General features: G+C 40.8%; 2 protein-coding genes across 2 annotated transcripts; one reads left to right on the top strand and one right to left on the bottom strand.

The window, feature by feature from the left end:
* Positions 1–8,801: 8,801 nt before the first annotated feature.
* On the top strand, positions 8,802–10,774 carry MAM_04396 (sulfite reductase flavoprotein alpha-component; the record flags this gene model as incomplete). The annotated part of the gene is made up of 4 exons (XM_040823194.1): positions 8,802–8,942; positions 9,008–9,183; positions 9,235–9,333; positions 9,382–10,774. The coding sequence occupies 4 exons, from the start codon at positions 8,802–8,804 to the stop codon at positions 10,772–10,774; spliced, it is 1,809 nt and encodes a 602-aa protein (XP_040679073.1).
* A 738-nt stretch (positions 10,775–11,512) lies between these two features.
* On the bottom strand, positions 11,513–14,394 carry MAM_04395 (Eukaryotic aspartyl protease family protein; the record flags this gene model as incomplete). Its single annotated transcript, XM_040823193.1, has 3 exons — positions 11,513–13,506; positions 13,575–14,116; positions 14,288–14,394. 3 exons carry the CDS (start codon positions 14,392–14,394, stop codon positions 11,513–11,515), a joined length of 2,643 nt encoding a protein of 880 aa, XP_040679072.1.
* Positions 14,395–17,393: the final 2,999 nt, after the last annotated feature.

The following is a 17,393-nucleotide window of genomic DNA, read 5'->3' as shown; positions in this document are numbered from 1 at the left end:
CTAGCTTTTAGTGTATTTATTTAATCTAGCTATAGGATTTTGCTTGTTTATAATTTTATTCTTAAGGTTGTACTTTATTTTAAGACAACTGCTAAGATTAGTCTAGATAACTAAAAAATTAGTAATAAGAAACTTAAAACTTTATAATGGGATTTTTATATACACTTTTGCACTACTGCTCAACCTTTAGGCTAGAGTGCTAGAAGTTAATATAGCTCCTAGTGAAGTTAAAGATAGCACAAAAGTTGTTTATTATAAATATTTGCAATATAATAAATTTAATAACTTTTTTTTCTGTCTAAATCCTAAAGTTATAATTATTACAACTAACTCTCTTAATATATACTTATTAACTATTAGTTAAGAATACTAAATAGCGTTATAATAATATTACAGAAGGAGACTTATATAAAATAATTTAAGCGTGTAACTTTTCTAGGAATTTACTAAGCTAATAAACTTACTATAACTATACTTATAGTAGTACTTACGTTTCTTATTAAATTTAATTAAGTTAAAGTAAAATATAATAGCAAATAACTCTTAAGACTTATTAAAGTTAATAAAGTAGAGTATGCAAAGTATATATTTAAATTTAGCTACTACCTAGCAGATATTAGCTGTCTAGTTTACTAATTGCTAATTACTCTTTTATTAAATAATACTTAAAGCCTTCTTTACTATATTTAGCAGCAATAAAGTTAACTATAAAAAAGTTAGTAGATAAAACTTAAAGAATCTATACTATAATATATATTAACTCTATAGTTCTATAATTTAAAGGTCTTATTCTTTCTAGGCGTAAATACGCTCTTATTAAATTTATTTAATAACTATATATTTAGAATTAAAGATAAAGAGAGCAGATAAAGCGTAAGTAACAATAAGTTAATTCTTTCTATATTATTAAGTGCATTAAAGTCTAGAAGCTAGCTAAGCTGTAAATAATTTATAGTAAAACTAATTATTAGTATAGTAGTGTAAGCTTAGCTATAATGAAATTTTACAATAGAGCCTGCTAGAAATAAAGCGTAGAGGAGTTGTACAGCAGAGACATAGAGAAGAGTTGTAGTATAGTAACAAAATAACTCTTGTAATAGTTAAGCAAGAAGAAGAGAAGAATAGAAAAGAAAAGAAGATAAGGGAAGAATAAAGAACTTTTCTACTTTAGTACCTAGCTAGATAACTATTATTCTGCAGATAAGAAAGGAGTGCATTTAAGTTTAAGCTAGCATTAGGAGATAGCTGCAATAGGAAAGTTCTAAATTCTAGACGAATTAGCATTAAGGTGCAGGCAGAGTAAGGTTACCTGCTACTGTTTTAGTAGGTAAGTAAGTAAATAATACTAATAGTTAGCTACTAATACTAACTACTAATTTATAAGAAAATTTTATAGGTTTATTTTTAATCTTATTTTCGTATAACTAGACAATTTTACACTAGAACAATAAGATGCCTTAATTTAGGCCTATTAGTCTAGAATATAAGAATAATATAGGTTTGCCTATATAATAAGCATAAGATTTTAGAGAATAAGCCTCTTAATAGAGACAAAACTAGAGTGCAGCAATTAATAAGAATATAGCTGCAAGCTAATGCAACTATAAACGCGCAGTAAGTTAATTGCAAAATCTATATTCTAAGCAAGATAATATATATAGATATACTAGAGTGCAAGATTAAGTAATAGACATTAATAGACACAAAGACTTGCTCTTACAAGATAACTTAAAGCAACTACCTAAAATCCTAGACGACGTCTTAGATATCTCTACCTAGCTTATATAGCAGTATTATAAAGTTAGAACTAACGCAGAAGCAGCATTAAACTTAGTTAATACTATTATATAATATAGAGAGATACAAGACTAGCAATAGAATAAGAACTTAACAGAAGGCATCTATAGTGCTAAGCGTAAACTTAGTGAATTTAGTGTATTAAATAATATCTCTAAGAATAATAAATTTAATAATAGAGATTTATAGTATATAATAGACACTTAACAGTTAGCTAGTGAAAATACCTATAATTCTTAAAATAATGTAGGACTTAAGTTAGAGCTAAGAACTATAGTAGTTTTAGACGCTATTGCAACTGTAGATTATAATTTGCTTAAAGAACTTTATCTAGATGTACAAAATAAGTCCTAATAATATATAGATAGCATTACAATATTAAATAGAGATTTACACTATTAATTATATTAGTATATAGAGAATATAACGTCTAAAGTTAAGTATAAAGTTGTGCCTCTAAAGTTATCCTGTTTTGCAACTGCATTAATAATTTAGGAGGAATAGTATAATATCTCTTAGGAAGAACATTAACAGCTAGTAGAGGTTCTTTAGCTAGTAGACAACCTTAGCTAACTAAAGGATTTGCTAATTTGTAAGAATACTCTGCGAAATTATTTGCAATATAGTCTACCTCTAATTACACTAAGGAAGAAGATGCTGTAGTTAGATAAAAAGCTACTTTTATTCTGCTTTAAACTATATAAAGATTTGCTTATATTTAATATTTATGCTGTTTTAGAAGCGTTTCTTAGCTCTAGCAGTAATTTAGAAAAGATATATTATAGTATAGCTTACTTTACAGACAGCAAGATATCTAAACTATAGTAAGCTTGTTAGTAGGGAGAGTTAATTAGAACAACTTCTAGGCACTATATCTATAACTTCTATAGCTACTCTATCTAGCTATTAAATTTTATAGAATAAGTTTGTTTAAATGCTAGTTATAAAAAACTTTATATTAGGAGGGTTTTCTATACTAGCCTAGACTTTAGGAGGTAAGTAGTAGCAGAGAGCGTAGAGAGGAATTTAATACTAGAGGTGTAAACTATATACCTAGTTAACGTACTTCTGCCTAACTTTATATAGCAATAAAACTAGGCTTTTTTTTTATAATAGTTTAATATATATTAAGAGTTAATTATAGTTCTTAATAATAAAAGTATTATTAACGTAAAGCAAGTTATAAGCTAACTTCCTAATATCTATATAAACTACTACTTTAATTCTACTAGTATTTCTCCTAAACTACTTAGTATATAATATACTGTCTAGTATTTTTATAACTAAAGAAGAAAAACTTTCTAGCCTATATATTTAACTATACTACTATATAGCAAGAAGGAAATTTAAGAATTTAGCAGATAGTATTTAATTAACTACTTTATAAACCTAAATATACTTTCCCTTTTAACGTTTCTCTTTACTAATGCATTTAGCTTATTTTACAATATATATTAATTTATTAAAGGACTTTATTTTATTCTTTAATATTTAAAAAAAGAATTATAATTAAAATAAAGCAGTCTTATACTGCTTATACTTAGTCTATTTAAGTCTAATTTAGCAGATATTCTTAAAGGTTTATACTATCTTTATAAGCTTAACGCTAGGATATATCTAAATATTAAGAGTAAGAAGCTATTTGTCTGCTTCTTTATTAAATTAATTCTTAGAGATATACTATTTTAGCAGAAGTTAGCAGGCTGTCTTAGCTATAGAGCAAATAAGCCTTATTGCTACTATTTAATACTAAGCAATAAATAAGCTAATCTTAATTATAATATAATTAAGTTTAGTTAATATAGCAAGCAACTTCTTATAAACACTAAGTATATTAGAAATAAGCTAGTAAAGATAAGGCAATTTAAGGCAGCTACTAAACTTAGTATATATACTTAGTAGCGTTTAATAGACATTCTTAGTATGCTTGTCTTTGCTATGCCTTACGTCTACTTACTAATTGTAAAATTAGACAACTTATTTCCTGCCTTAAATAGAGTTTGTAGCTAACTTATTAATGCTGCTTATTCTAAGTACTAAGAACTCTTAAAACTTTTAATCTCTTTAGTCTTCTAGGACATTCTTACTATTTAAAGTATAGAATAAGCAAATAAAGTGTTTTATATAATTCTATTCTCTTTAACTTAGAGATAACTTTAATCTCTATATTATTATCTTAATTCTTAGAGAATATAAGAACTTGCTTATAGCTATATTATTCTTTCTATTGTTCTGCAGTGTTTTCTAAGAGTAATATACATTAAGCTAAACTTATATACTATACTTAAGAGCTATATAAAGGATTTTATAGACTATAGTAGATTTACTTATAATGCAACTTATTTTACATTTATAAAGTAGCTTATTACTATATATTAAACTTTTATATACTTAGTTTTTACTGTTTGTAGTTTATACTTTATAGATAAAAAATATATTATATATAATAAAGTTATTACTAGGAGAAAAGCAATTTAGTTTCTTCTTACTTTATATAGCTAGGCTGTACAACTTAGTAGAGGTTTATAAAGCGCTTATATAAATATTTTAAGTCTAGTTCTAATAATTCTTATAGTTATTACTAGCTGTTCTTCTTAAGGTACTAAATAAGTACTCTCTCTATCCTAGAACCTTACTATATTAAAAGCAAACTTTAGTTAGCACTTAATTGCGATTTCTCTACTATACTTAGTTGCAAATATATTAAACATCTCTATTAATACTTCTGTAAAGAGTTAATAGTATAATAATAAGACTAAGCTTCTTAATATTTATATTAAACTTTACTATACTAAAGTAGCAGATTATTATAGCAGCTGTGCTATAGTGTTTACTCTCTAGGGCAAGAACAAGCATAAGTATAATTCTAGTGTTCTAGTAATTTAACTTATCTGCTAATAAATCCTGCAGAGAGTTTAAGCGCAATATTAAGTCTACAAACTACTAGAGTGCTGCTACAATATTAATATATTGCTAAAACTATTGCCTTACTATTGCGCTTCTTCTAGATAAATGCTTCTTATATTATTATCTAGAAATATAGGTAATATTCTCTGCTCTTTAAGTATAATGTCTAAACCTTACTAAGAGTCTTAATTCTAAAATTAGAGAGAGCATAGAGCTAGATAATTATACTAGCTCTAAGTTGCTAATCTGTAATAATCTAGACTATTACAAAACGCAAGCATTATATAGTGTCTCTCTATAGAATTAAGATAGGTTTATTAGCATTATAAAAATAAAGCAACTACTACAAGATTATAGGTTTCTAGCTGCTCTTAGAAATGCATACTATATAGATTGTAAAGTGCCTGTAATTTATAATTTAGAACAATGTTTAATTTAATAGTGCTAGAAAGTAGCGTTTATAACTAGGTATTATAGACTTAGATAACAACCTTAGAAGCTATAGTGCTTATAGCTAATAATTACTAGTAGTATAAGAGAACGCTTGTATTTTAGTATAGAGAACTTTATCTCTATACAGTAGGCAGATAATACTATAAAATACGCTAAACTCCTTAGTTTATTTATATATACTTGCGTACTATTAAAGAATCTTTTTGCTGTTATTAACTTTATAGTATAACAATTAGATAGAGAAATAAAAGAGTTTATTCTTAAGTGTTTAGTATATAAGCTATTTAGCATATAGACTATAATAAGCTTATTGCATATTAGGGAGCAGAAGGTCTAGATAGTACTAAGATATAATAGTAGTTTCTTTTTTATAGATTTTAATATATACTTTATATAGACTAAACTAAGAAATTATATTACAGCAAGTAATCTCTTAATTCTTTACAATCTTAAGTTCTATAAGAAAATAATTTATTTTATAGAATCTATAGTAATAAGTAGCTTATATACTATAAGTATAGAATATTATAAAACTATAATACTATTCTAGTGCAGACTTGCCTAAGGTAAAGAGTAGAGCTTAAGCTTCTAATAGATTTTATAGGTTTAATTAAGTTGTAGATATAGCAGGAGCTCTTCCTAGGTCTTGTGCCTACTTGCCAGCTGTACTAGCTAGTAAGGTCTAGGCTTAAGCTAATAAATTTATATATCTAACTAATAATTAATAAGTCCCCTACTATATAAGAGTTGTATATCTTTATTTTAAATACATTAAAATTATAGTATAGAATTTTCTCCCCTCTTCTTCTTCTATTTTGTAATTCTTAACTTAGTATCTTTACTACTACTCTTAATACTATATCTTTAACTTCTTTCTATATATAGCATTATTTTATTATTCTTTTTGTATTTATTATTAGTATATATAATTTAACTTATACTTAAGAACAGCAAGTGTCTTGCGTTAAGAGGCTGTCTATATTAACTTATACTAGGTAAGAACACTTAGATAGAATAATGCTATATATAAGATCTACTGACTATAAAGTTTATAGAGAAGTACTAAGGCTATATAATACTTAATATTTATTTTATATTCTAGCTATATTAATTCTCTCTATCTTTAATATAGAATCTAGCTAGAAGGGACAGAACAGTAAGTATTAGCTTTCTACTATATTTATTGCCTTTACCTCTACTAATCCTAACTAACTAGACTTTATTATATCCCTTAAAGATTTCTCCTGCTTGCTTGTCTAGTTTACAACTGCAGCTATAAATATAAATTATTAAAGCTTATTAATAAACAACTAAAGTGTTACACTTAGTGTAGATTCTTTTAGGGGGAAAACAGAGGTACACAAAAGACAGGTTTGCTATACTATAATTAAGTAAGGAGAAGCTTAGAGCTTGTTAAAGCAAGACTAATATAATTCTGCTATACTTATTAGCATAGAAGAGTAGAATATCTAGCAATATTACACTATAGTGTAATGCATTTCTATAGCACTAGTATATATACTAGGCTGCTTTAGACATCTTTTGTAAAGCAACTTAATTAGCTTAGAAGATAAATACTATTAATAGTAAGTATTTATAGTGCGTATAATAGCAAATGCAATATAGATAACATTACAACAGAAGAACAATATAGTATTTTAAGAGCAAATATAACTTAAAAGAAAGACTAGTACATTCTTTTAATATATATTATTAAATTTCTTGCGTTTTTTCTAATTATTTATGTTAGTTTTAGTAGAATTTAGTGTAGTTTAAACGTTATAGTTTTTTTGCAACACTATAATTTTATATTATAGACATAAAACGTAGCTTTATTTACTAAAAACTCTAGAGGTAAGTTTTAAGTATGTGCTATCTATCTAGTATATTTTTTACTAGACTTTTAGAAATTATAAGATAGAATAAGTAATTTAGTGCTAATATAAGTATTATTTTCCTACTTTTAAACTTAACTATTCTTTAACACTAAAACTTTATCTAAAAACTATATTATAAAGCTTTATATCTACATTAATATAAGTACTTTAAAGTACTAAAAACTCTAACTCTTAGCTAATGCAATTGTATAATTAGCTATAGAATTATTTTAACTAATTTTGCGAACGCTACAATAGTATATTATTATTATTTATTAACAATTAAGTCTAGGCGTAAATAGTTTAAATGTTTCTATTATTAGTATTATAGCAGCAATATTATTCTATAGACAGCAGATAAGACTTATAATAGCATAAGAGTTTAGAAAGCAATAAGAATATATTTATAGTAATAAATTTTACAATAGAAAGTTTATTTCTTTATATTAAACTTATATATATTTATAACTATTACTATATCTAGTGCTACTATAAAGCATATAGCTCTAACAAGCGCAGGACTATTACAGTAGTCTAGAGCAGTTATATTACTACCTAAATTATAAATTTTAAAAAGCATAGTAAACGCAACAGACTTATGCACTACTACAATACAATTAATTTACAACAGAATAGTCGCTCTATTATAGCTGCAATATATAGTTATTATTATTTAGCCACCTTCTCCTGTCTATATTGTGACAGGAAGCAATTAGGATTAGTTAACTAACACCGTCACAGCAACTAACACCATCACAGTGCAACAAACACTAAGACTGCCGCCCCTGCAAGTATTGCTACTGCGACAAGCCTAATACACCCAGCAGTCTTAAAATCACCCCTAGAGTCACCAACGAACATACTTTCCATCCAATCAGCTATCACAAGACTCCACACTCTTGGCAACTATGTTCAAGGATTAACACAGTCACAGTAACTGTCACCATCAACAGGGGCAGCGCGCGAAGGTACCTAAGTACTTAAGTACTCAGGGACCTAATGGGGCACCTAGGTACGTTACTTAAGGTAACCAAAAGTCCAGCCGGCTGGTCGCTCTTGCCTGCGGCCAAGCCCTGCCCTTAGCCTGTTCCCAGAAGGCACTGGGGGCTTTTGGACGCACAAATCCCCTGATATGATCACCATGTGCTCCGTCTTTGAACTTCAAGTTGACGGCCGACTTTGAGTCTCGCTTCCTCTGCCGCCAGCATGTACGAACCAGAACCCCTGTCTTGATACCACTCATCTCTCATCGCTCGTGAGCTTGGTACTCGGTCGTACAACTTGGTGTCCAGTCGCCTTGGTCATCGGACATTGAAGCAGCATTTAAAAAACTTGATGTCACCAGACAAAGACGAGCAGGACCGTCAAGCTGCGCCTACGCAGTCGAAGTTGAAGCCGCCAAAGCGATCAGACATTCCATTCCAGGTTGCCGTTCTCCGACGATCATTGGTGATGTCATATAAATGGCCGGGGCAATTTTCACCGTCAAACAGATTGATTGCTATGCAACCTCCGCTCGATTGATAAGATCTTAATGGCTCAGCCAACGCCACCGCCCAGCGTCGGACCCATGGAGCGCCGACTTTTAATCCGTCACAACCTTCCAACGAACCAGTTCCTTGTCATCAACCGTCATATCACCTCTGCGGGACCCCTTCAACAGTCCTTTTTTCGTGAGGGCACGGCCGCCCTAGCAGCCTCCTAGCTGGCTCTTCTCATTCTGCTCATTGTACGCCTTCACAGGACCAGCAACCCAACTCTGGGAACATGACCAGCCCAGGCAGGACGGCCCTGGTCCTGTACGGCTCCGAGACTGGTAATGCCCAGGATATGGCCGGAGAGCTCGACAAGCTGTGCCAGAGATTGCATTTTACCAGCCGCGTCGAGGAACTGGACAATGTGAACTTGGTAGGTTGTGCAAAACAACCGGAATTCCCACATCTGCTTCTGCTAACCTCGTTGTTTTCACACAGAATGAACTCCTCCAACAGGAGTTCGTCTTGTTCGTTATCTCGACAACCGGACAGGGGGACATGCCGCACAACTCTCTCCTTTTCTGGAAGAAATTGCTCCGTAAGAAACTGCCGCCTGGCTGCTTGAGCCAAATGAAATACTCATGCGTCGGTCTCGGCGACAGCACATATCTCAAGTGAGTTGCATCAGTCGGACACCAGCAACATTTGGCTAACTTATCATATAGATTCAACTGGGCAGCCAGGAAGCTCATCCGGCGTCTAGATCAACTAGGCGCATCTGCATTCTTTGAACCGTGCGAAGCCGATGAGCAGTTTCCAGAAGGGTATGTCCTTCACACCATTGTACCAAGTCGGCATCTGACGTGTTCCAGTATCGACGGAAGCTTTCTGCGCTGGGCAGATGACCTCTGGAAACATCTATTAAAGCACTATCCTGATCCACAGGGACGAGATGCCGTGCCCGAGGACGAGATGCTCCCTCCCAAGTGGTCATTGGCACCCGCCATCAACCAATACGCCAGGGTCACCAGAAAGCCTCATATCAATGGTGGCACCACGAAGCTGCCCTCGACGCCGCCACTAAACCAACTGCCTTTCCCCAACGGTCTACAGGCCACTCTTGTCGAAAAAAAACGGCTCACGCCCGACACGCACTGGCAAGATGTCTGCCTCGTATCCCTTGACATGCCCAGCTCCCTGCAAGTGAACCCAGGCGACTGTCTGACTATTTACCCCAAGAACTTCCCCAAAGACGTCCAAAAGGTCATCAATTTGATGGAATGGGGCGCCATCGCCGACGAGCCTCTCGATTTATCCCTCTGCACTCTCCCACCAACATTATACACTCCGTCTTCATGCACCCTCCGCGACATTCTCCTGCACAACATCGACATCAACGCTGTGCCCAGGCGCTCGTTCCTCAAAAACCTGTCCTACTTCTCAGACAACGAGGACCACAGAGCGCGTCTGCTCGAATTCACAATGACCGAATTTCTAGACGATTACTTTGACTACGCCACCCGCCCCCGAAGGACAATCATCGAAGTTCTCGAAGAGTTCTACTCGGTCCGCGTTCCCGCGTCGCACCTCCTCGACGTGTTCCCGCTCATCCGCGGTCGCGACTTTAGCATTGCCAACGGCGGCAAGCATCTCACCCCGGCATCCCCCTCTCCAGTCACGAGAATAGAGCTCCTCGTCGCGCTCGTCAAGTACCGCACCATCCTGCGCAAGCCCCGAGAGGGCCTCTGCTCCCGCTACATAACCCACGTCCCGCTCAGCACCCACCTAACCGTCACCCTCAAACCCGTCTTGTCCCCCATCCACGGCGCCCTCAACGCCCAGCGGCCGCTCATTGCCATGGCAACGGGCACGGGCGTCGCCCCCGTCCGCTCACTCATCCACGAACGAATAACGCACCAGTCCTCCGCCTCGACGATATTGTTCTTCGGCAGCCGTAACAAAGATGCGGATTACTTCTTTGCTGACGAATGGAGCGCCCTCCCTCGAGACAAACTCACCGTGTTCACGGCGTTTTCAAGAGACCAGCGGGAAAAGGTATACGTGCAGGATTTGGTACGCAAGGAAGCCAAATTGTTGGAAAAGTTGATTTTGCAGAGGGCCATCTTTGTCGTTTGCGGAGGCTCGACCAAGATGGCGGATGCGTGTAAACATGCTGTTTTCGACCCGTTTGTCGAGGGCGGCGATGACAAGGAGAGGAGGCGTATTTTGAACGACGGCATTACTTGGTGGCAGGAAATTTGGTGATGGGCTTCAAAATCGGACAACCGCGCTTTTGTAAGTAGGCTTGCACCAGAATCAAACGAAGTGCGTCTAAATCATGGACCAAGAAATGCACACACAACATGCGTCTCTCAAGGCCCCACGCGATTTCAGAAGGGCAAGGTGCGAATTATAGGCATGTTGCAGCCAAAATGTGCTCCATGAAGGTTTTGTATCCGGACACTCGGCGACATCTATCTCGCCTTTCTCCTGTCACTGAGCAGGCTGCATAGCCCCTTTCCCGAATCATCAAATACCCCCTTCTGCACCAGCCGCATCCTCCGCTCTAACTCTCCTCTTGAAACAATTCCATCGCATCTCATGAGCACGTAAGGATATATATAACTAGCGAACGAGCCTTGCTCCATGTGCCTCGAGTATTCAAGTTCATGCCAAAGAAGAAGAATCCAGGCCCAACTGCAATGAAAATAATGGACAGACAAAAAATTCCGGTTCCAGATTGTATCCTCCTGATGTTGCGGAATCTCTGTGCAGAGGAAAAAGATGACGAGCAAAAAAGAGGCCGTGTCTTATGGTGGCCAAGAAAGTGTGCGAAGCCTTGACTATTACCTAAACTCCTTCGCTATTGTTATTGTCGAAAAAAGAAATTCACGAAATACAAGTTGTCGAGATCGCTGTAGATGTAAAGACATCAATGAAAGGGGAAAAAAAAGGTTGGTGAGTTACGATCGTGGACGCCGAAAAACATTGGTTCAAGTAGTGTCATGATACATCTTCCCAGCTGTAGCGTTTCTCGGCCATTTGGGGGACGTGGATCAGATCGCGACCAGCATCGATGCGGCCTGCTTCGGGTGAGTCTCGGGGGTCCGATGGTTTAGGAAGGCCAGTTTCGCTTCCACGTTCTCCTGGTTCAGTAGACAGTGGTTGTTTATGCGTGTTCAACCAACTTGACAAAGTGTCCTGCTGGCCGCAATTTGGCCTCACATTCAAATGGCCAGCGCCTCTTGTTGCTTCTTCCACCATTCCGTCCTTCTCAGTGAAATTTCTTCCCAGGCTTGCTTCAGATGCGCGAGATCCACTAATAAACATGCCGGCAGATGCGTTACGCCCACCAGAGTCCACGATGCGTGACCCTGAATCTGCGGTCTGGCCTGGTAAATGAATGCTCTCGGGTAATGTGCCTAGGCACACAACCTTGGAGGGATCAATGGGTGTTCGTTGACATGCCGCGGGCAGAGGAAATCTCGAGTCATTCACCGGGGATGCTGGCGCGTTGGAATTTACCGACAGAGATCGGCTTGTAATAGATTGACCTCCACTCCTTGTTCCTGACGAATTTGATCGTGGTAGTATAGATGCTGTGACGGGTGACGGCAGTTCAACTGAATTCCAATCTCCTCTGGGTGACACGGGCGATGGCTCAGATGCGAGGAAGGTATTCGAGCTCGAATCGCCGCCACGAGATCTTGGCGGAGAAATGGGTGATGGCTGGTCCATCATGTGAGTTTGAAGAGTTGAGCGCAGCTCCGCAACAGAGACCTTTTCCGGCAGCACGACTGTTCCGTTAGCGTATGGTGTATATTCCGGTACAGGGCCTTGCAGCTGTCGATCTAATTTTCTCTTTGCAATCTCGTAAGCACTGAGGTGTTGCGTGCTGTCGGTGCCCACGTCCGTTTCGTCCAACATGGAGTTGTCATCGCCGCCTCCGGCATCTAATTCAGCGAGAGCTACAGGGGCCGGAAGTTCGTATATTTGGTGATCCGGGGCTTCTGATGGGTCTCTGCTAGCCATCATGGTTGCCCCTGTCCTTGGAGAGCGTCTCCATCCAAGTATTCTGGAGAAGATTCGAGATACAGGGCTCCTGGGAGACTCTGGTGTGAGTGTCGATGCGGAGTCCTTGCCATCATCAAGCTCATCGCCAGGCCGTTGTCGCTTATGACGCCTGTAGCAGAGCAAGGCAAACACAAGCGTGCTGAAGCAGGCCACGGCGCCAACAGCTATACCGATCCTCTCTCCTATCGAAGGACCATTTCCACCATTGGGATCTGGTGGCGGCGGGTATGGGCTGTTGTTCGGTCGGTTGATCTTGGTCAGCTTCGCATCTGCTATGGGATCGCTGGGAAACCGCGCTTGGTGTAAAGAAAAGACGCCCGAGTCATATTTGGTCACGACGTAAGCCTCTTGCATGAACGCGTTTCCAATAATAGCGGTGCTATTGGTAGGGGCTTTCCTGAGTGTAAAATACGGAACGGCAGGGTCGTTGTATCCAACGGCTTCCCTCATAAAGGGGCAGCTCAATAAGCTCACGAAGGCTGTGACTGGCACTGTGATGTTAACTACGCCGGTAACATCGAGAGGATCGCCAAAGTTGTCACGATTGTCCATACTCGAGAAACTGAAGACAAAAGCGAGGTTGCTGTTGGATGAATACTGGCGGTACTGCTCGTTTGTTAACGTGTAAAGCTGGAAAGTTTCGTTGTAGGTCAGGTTGAGCGCCTTGGCAAAGTTGTCACACAGGGCCGGGGGGAGCCAGAGGTAGGGCGTCGTCGTGTCTATCACGGCCGTAAAGGCGCTGTTATAATTCAACAGAATCCGGGTAGCCGATTTCCAACTACTCCCGTTGGACGACGATACCTCAATGCCTCGAATGAGAGGCCTGGGAACACCTTCCGTCTGATTCAAGGTGAATACGATGTCGTGCATGGCTAGTCTAGCTGCATCGAAACCACCCAGTGTCGCTGATCCGACAGAGTTGCCTATAGTGACAAGTCAGTACATGTCAAAACTTACACCCCTTTGGGGGGGGGATATGTGAGGAACGAACGGTACGATGCTCCGGCAGTATATCCGTAGCTATAACTGGAAACCCAGCCAAACGATGCCACGGCTTGTCTGATTGGCGGTGTGGCAACGATATCACCGAAGTTGCCTGATCTCATGCCGACACCGAAGAATCCAAGAAAGTAGTCTGTGGAGTTGATGGCTGACACAAGAACGTTGGACATTTGATAGCCAGTATTGGTCATGGGGTTGAGGCCCGATATGCTGTCAAAGCCATATTGTCCATTGCCTCCTGTCCCTAAATCCGGCAATCCTAGTTGCCATGTACCCAGCAAAGACCAATGCTTTGAGTCGGAAGGATAATAAATACCACCTCTGTTGGAGCTGCAATGAGGATCATCTGCAGCGAGAGATATCAGCAAACGACGCAAGATCATTGACCAAATTGACAATGTCATACTTTTGTTACACCCTCCCGGTCCCACAGCCCAGAATTCCGATAGCGCCGTACTGAAAAGAACATTAACATTATTGTTGGAGCCAACCCGAAACCCAAATGTCGACCAATTTCCGTCGTTTCCTAGCCTGTACCACAAAGGTTAGAATTCCCTTTCGAGTTCCCATTTTTCTCCCATGTCCTTTTCTCATCTGTTCTTGTCTTTTCTTTTTTTTTTTTTTCTTCACATAAAAAACACGGTTCTTTACACGCTCGTAATGACCAGCGGTCGTGAGAGTATATTGAAAGCAGGGACTGACCACTCGGTAGGTGAAAACGCCACAGGCTGTGGCTCTGTTGCCTTGACGATGGGCGCGACAGATGCCGTGGCTACAGCGACTGCCGTGAAAGCTGCTTGTGCCTTCATATCGTATAAAATCTATCCCTCCTATGACCGTGGGTCGAATACTACAGCCGGCCGGTGCTGCGTTGTGTGAAATTGAAGAAACCCCAGGTCACCGTCAAGTTGGCAAGGTTGTCCTGGGGTTCATCGAAGGAAGTTGAGACGAAAAGGCTCTAATCTTTAATTCGAAGCTTAGGCATTGAAGGGTTCGCGTCTTCCTCCCAGGTCTGGCCAAGTTCGATGGCAATTGGCGATCCAGGAAGGGTGGTCCTCCAGCCGCCGTGGGCCCAGACTGCCGGCGATGGCCCTGTGCGTGATTGACGCGGTAGAGGGTTAACAGACAGACGGCTCAATGGGCGGTAGAGATGAAAAAAACCGCCGACAGCTCGGTCGAGGAACAGTGTCGATTGAGGTTTTCGAATATGAAAACATGAACCGGCAAATAAGTGGGCAAGGAACAGAGAGTGAAAGGCGAGAACCTAACGTTATCCAGAACATCGGCAGAGCATTCAGAGAGCTGTCACTGGGACCGGAGACAAGAAGGACAGGGGGAAGAACCTGGGGAGGGCAATCACTGGTGCAGTCGAGGGACGCGGGACCATTCGATGCGACGGGGGGGTGGGCGGAAGATTGGAGGCGAGAGACAAGCCCTTGAGAGAAAAGAGCCTGGAGAATGCAGGCCGGGCTGGTGCACCGCCAGCAGGCAACCAGGGCGGCAGGGTGCGTGGGTACGGAGTACTGGGCAAGTACTTAAGTACCTAACCTAAGTGCCTAGGTAGGTACGTACTTAAGGAGGAGCAGTGGTCAGGGTCAACTGGTTCAGGGCGGTGGTGAGTCGGTGACTCTGGCTCTGGTGAGAAGCCAGCCCGTCTGCGCGTTCACCATTGTGCGTCGGGCGATGGTGTGGCAATCTAAAGTCTGCTGCTCGAGATAATAGAGAGCCTGAGACATGAGACATGGAGAGACCAGACCGACCGGACCAGACCACGACCAAGACTCTGCAGTAGACTGTAGCACGTACCGGGTTGCCGAGTACGGAGTGCGGTGCATGCTTACTCCGTCATCCGTCGCCGATCTGCACGCAGCTGTCGAGACGGTGCCCTCGCCGCTGCCCTCGCCGCTGCCCCTCGCTAAACTACCTAGGTACCTAGCCCTCCACCCCAGCACTCCACCCCACCCCAGCACCTGGGTCGGCGGGAGCTTGACAACAAGCTTTGCTCTTCCAGGGCAGCTGTGTGCAAACCAAACCTGGCCGTGGCTTGGTCAGCTCGATCGGCTTGATTGGCCCATGACCTGAGACCAGTTGTCTACACGCGCGGTACTCCGTGCAGGCCAGGCAGGCTTTGGGCCACGGGCGTCGCTGGTGGATTTCCCTCCAGGGGAGCCGGGCAGGTTGCCAGGGGGGAGGAATGCAGCAGGGCACGAGAGCCATACGAATGAATCAAAAAGGGACGCACAGGGGACCCTGTCCCAATTTCCACCGTGTGTCAACCCACGGACGGCTTTACAAAGTGACGGTCATTTCTCAGCCGGCCTATCGAATGTGCCATGACGGCAAGACGGGCTCGCACTGGGCGTTGGAGACATCAATACGGAGTAAAGGGCACGCGACTCGAATGGGCATGGCGGTCGATGAAAATGGCCGCGAATCGCTGCGCCATTTCACGGCGGATTCGGCTTTGGACATGTGAGCTTCCCTTCTTGTTCTTCAACCCGACCACGATTCCCTAACCAGTCGCCCTCACGGCCGCTACCAGTCGTGTGGCGACCAGTGAGCGGCTCATTCTTGCGTGCAGAGATCCCGAATCTAAACGGATGACGTACGAAAAGGGCATTGCGCAAACAATTTTGAAACGGACTTGTTCCAACACTGCACACCGATGTCTTGCGTCGATGACAGACATCCATTGCAAGTGCCAAGAATGCAAGTGGCACTATTACCGTCACATCGCGACACGGAGGTACCTGGGGCAACGGTCAGCGGATAGAACCGACGCCATTCACTACTAACTACATACTAGTAGCAGGTCGCTTCGGCGCCGCCTACAGAGTAGCCGTAGTATCTTTCAATGTCCAACCAGGACCGCTGTCCACGATGCGTCGGTTCCCTTGCCGCCCTGTAGGCTGTGGTCTACATTGAAGCGCGGGCATTTTGACTATCTGTCAGCCTCCTTGGGAAGCAATACGCCGACCATTGTACGCAGGCATGCTGACTTGTAACCATAGCCTTGGTCGTTCTCAATTATCCTCCACATGCCGTATTGTCAGCAGTGTCTTAGAATAACAAGTGTCAAGGGAGCTGAAAGCAACTGGGCTAATTTGGACTGACGGACACATTGCGCGTCTAAGACGGAGTAATATTGGTGCTCTGTCTTTCCCCTGATGAAATGTCATTCTCAGAGAAGGAGAAGGGCCAGTACCCAACGTGCATGTGCCCATAGGATGAAACCGCCCTCCTGAGTACCGGGCTAATACGGAGTACTATGACTGCGCACTCGCTTTCACTAACAGTCCGTCTTTGCGACTTGTGCATAACGACACTATTGCCTGCAACTACAGGGGCAAATCGCCGTAAGTGCGTGGAGCAATGGCCGGCGTACTCTGCACTCGGTGCGTTGACAATGTAGTTAGTTGAAGATTGAAGATAACCGGCAGGAAGGAGCGGGCGGTAACTACCTGCTGCCTGCCAAGATCAAAATACCCAAGTATCCACTGCCCACTGCCCAGCTCCGTAATTATGCCGTATTGCAATTGGACCAGCGGCTGACTCAAACGATCCATCTCTCCAAATGTTCTAGTTAGTTTTTTTGCCGTCCTCCACCCTGACGACAGCAATCGTCTGCGGCCGTCTAAGGAGCAGCAGTGCGACTGGTCCAGCGATATTGAATCCTCCTCCCTTGCCAAGGTAACCTCGACTGGCATGCCCCGCCCCGCCCCCATTATGCAGCCACATGGCCGCCGCCTTCTTCTCCGTGCCATTCAACCAGAGTCATGGGACTCATGGCCACGCCTTCCCTTCCGTC

The sequence above is a fragment of the Metarhizium album genome, assembly GCF_000804445.1.
Source record: "Metarhizium album ARSEF 1941 chromosome Unknown scaffold_9, whole genome shotgun sequence".
Taxonomy (NCBI): domain Eukaryota; kingdom Fungi; phylum Ascomycota; class Sordariomycetes; order Hypocreales; family Clavicipitaceae; genus Metarhizium; species Metarhizium album.
Note: the sequence above shows the minus strand (reverse complement) of the source record. Positions and strands in the feature narration are given on the sequence as shown.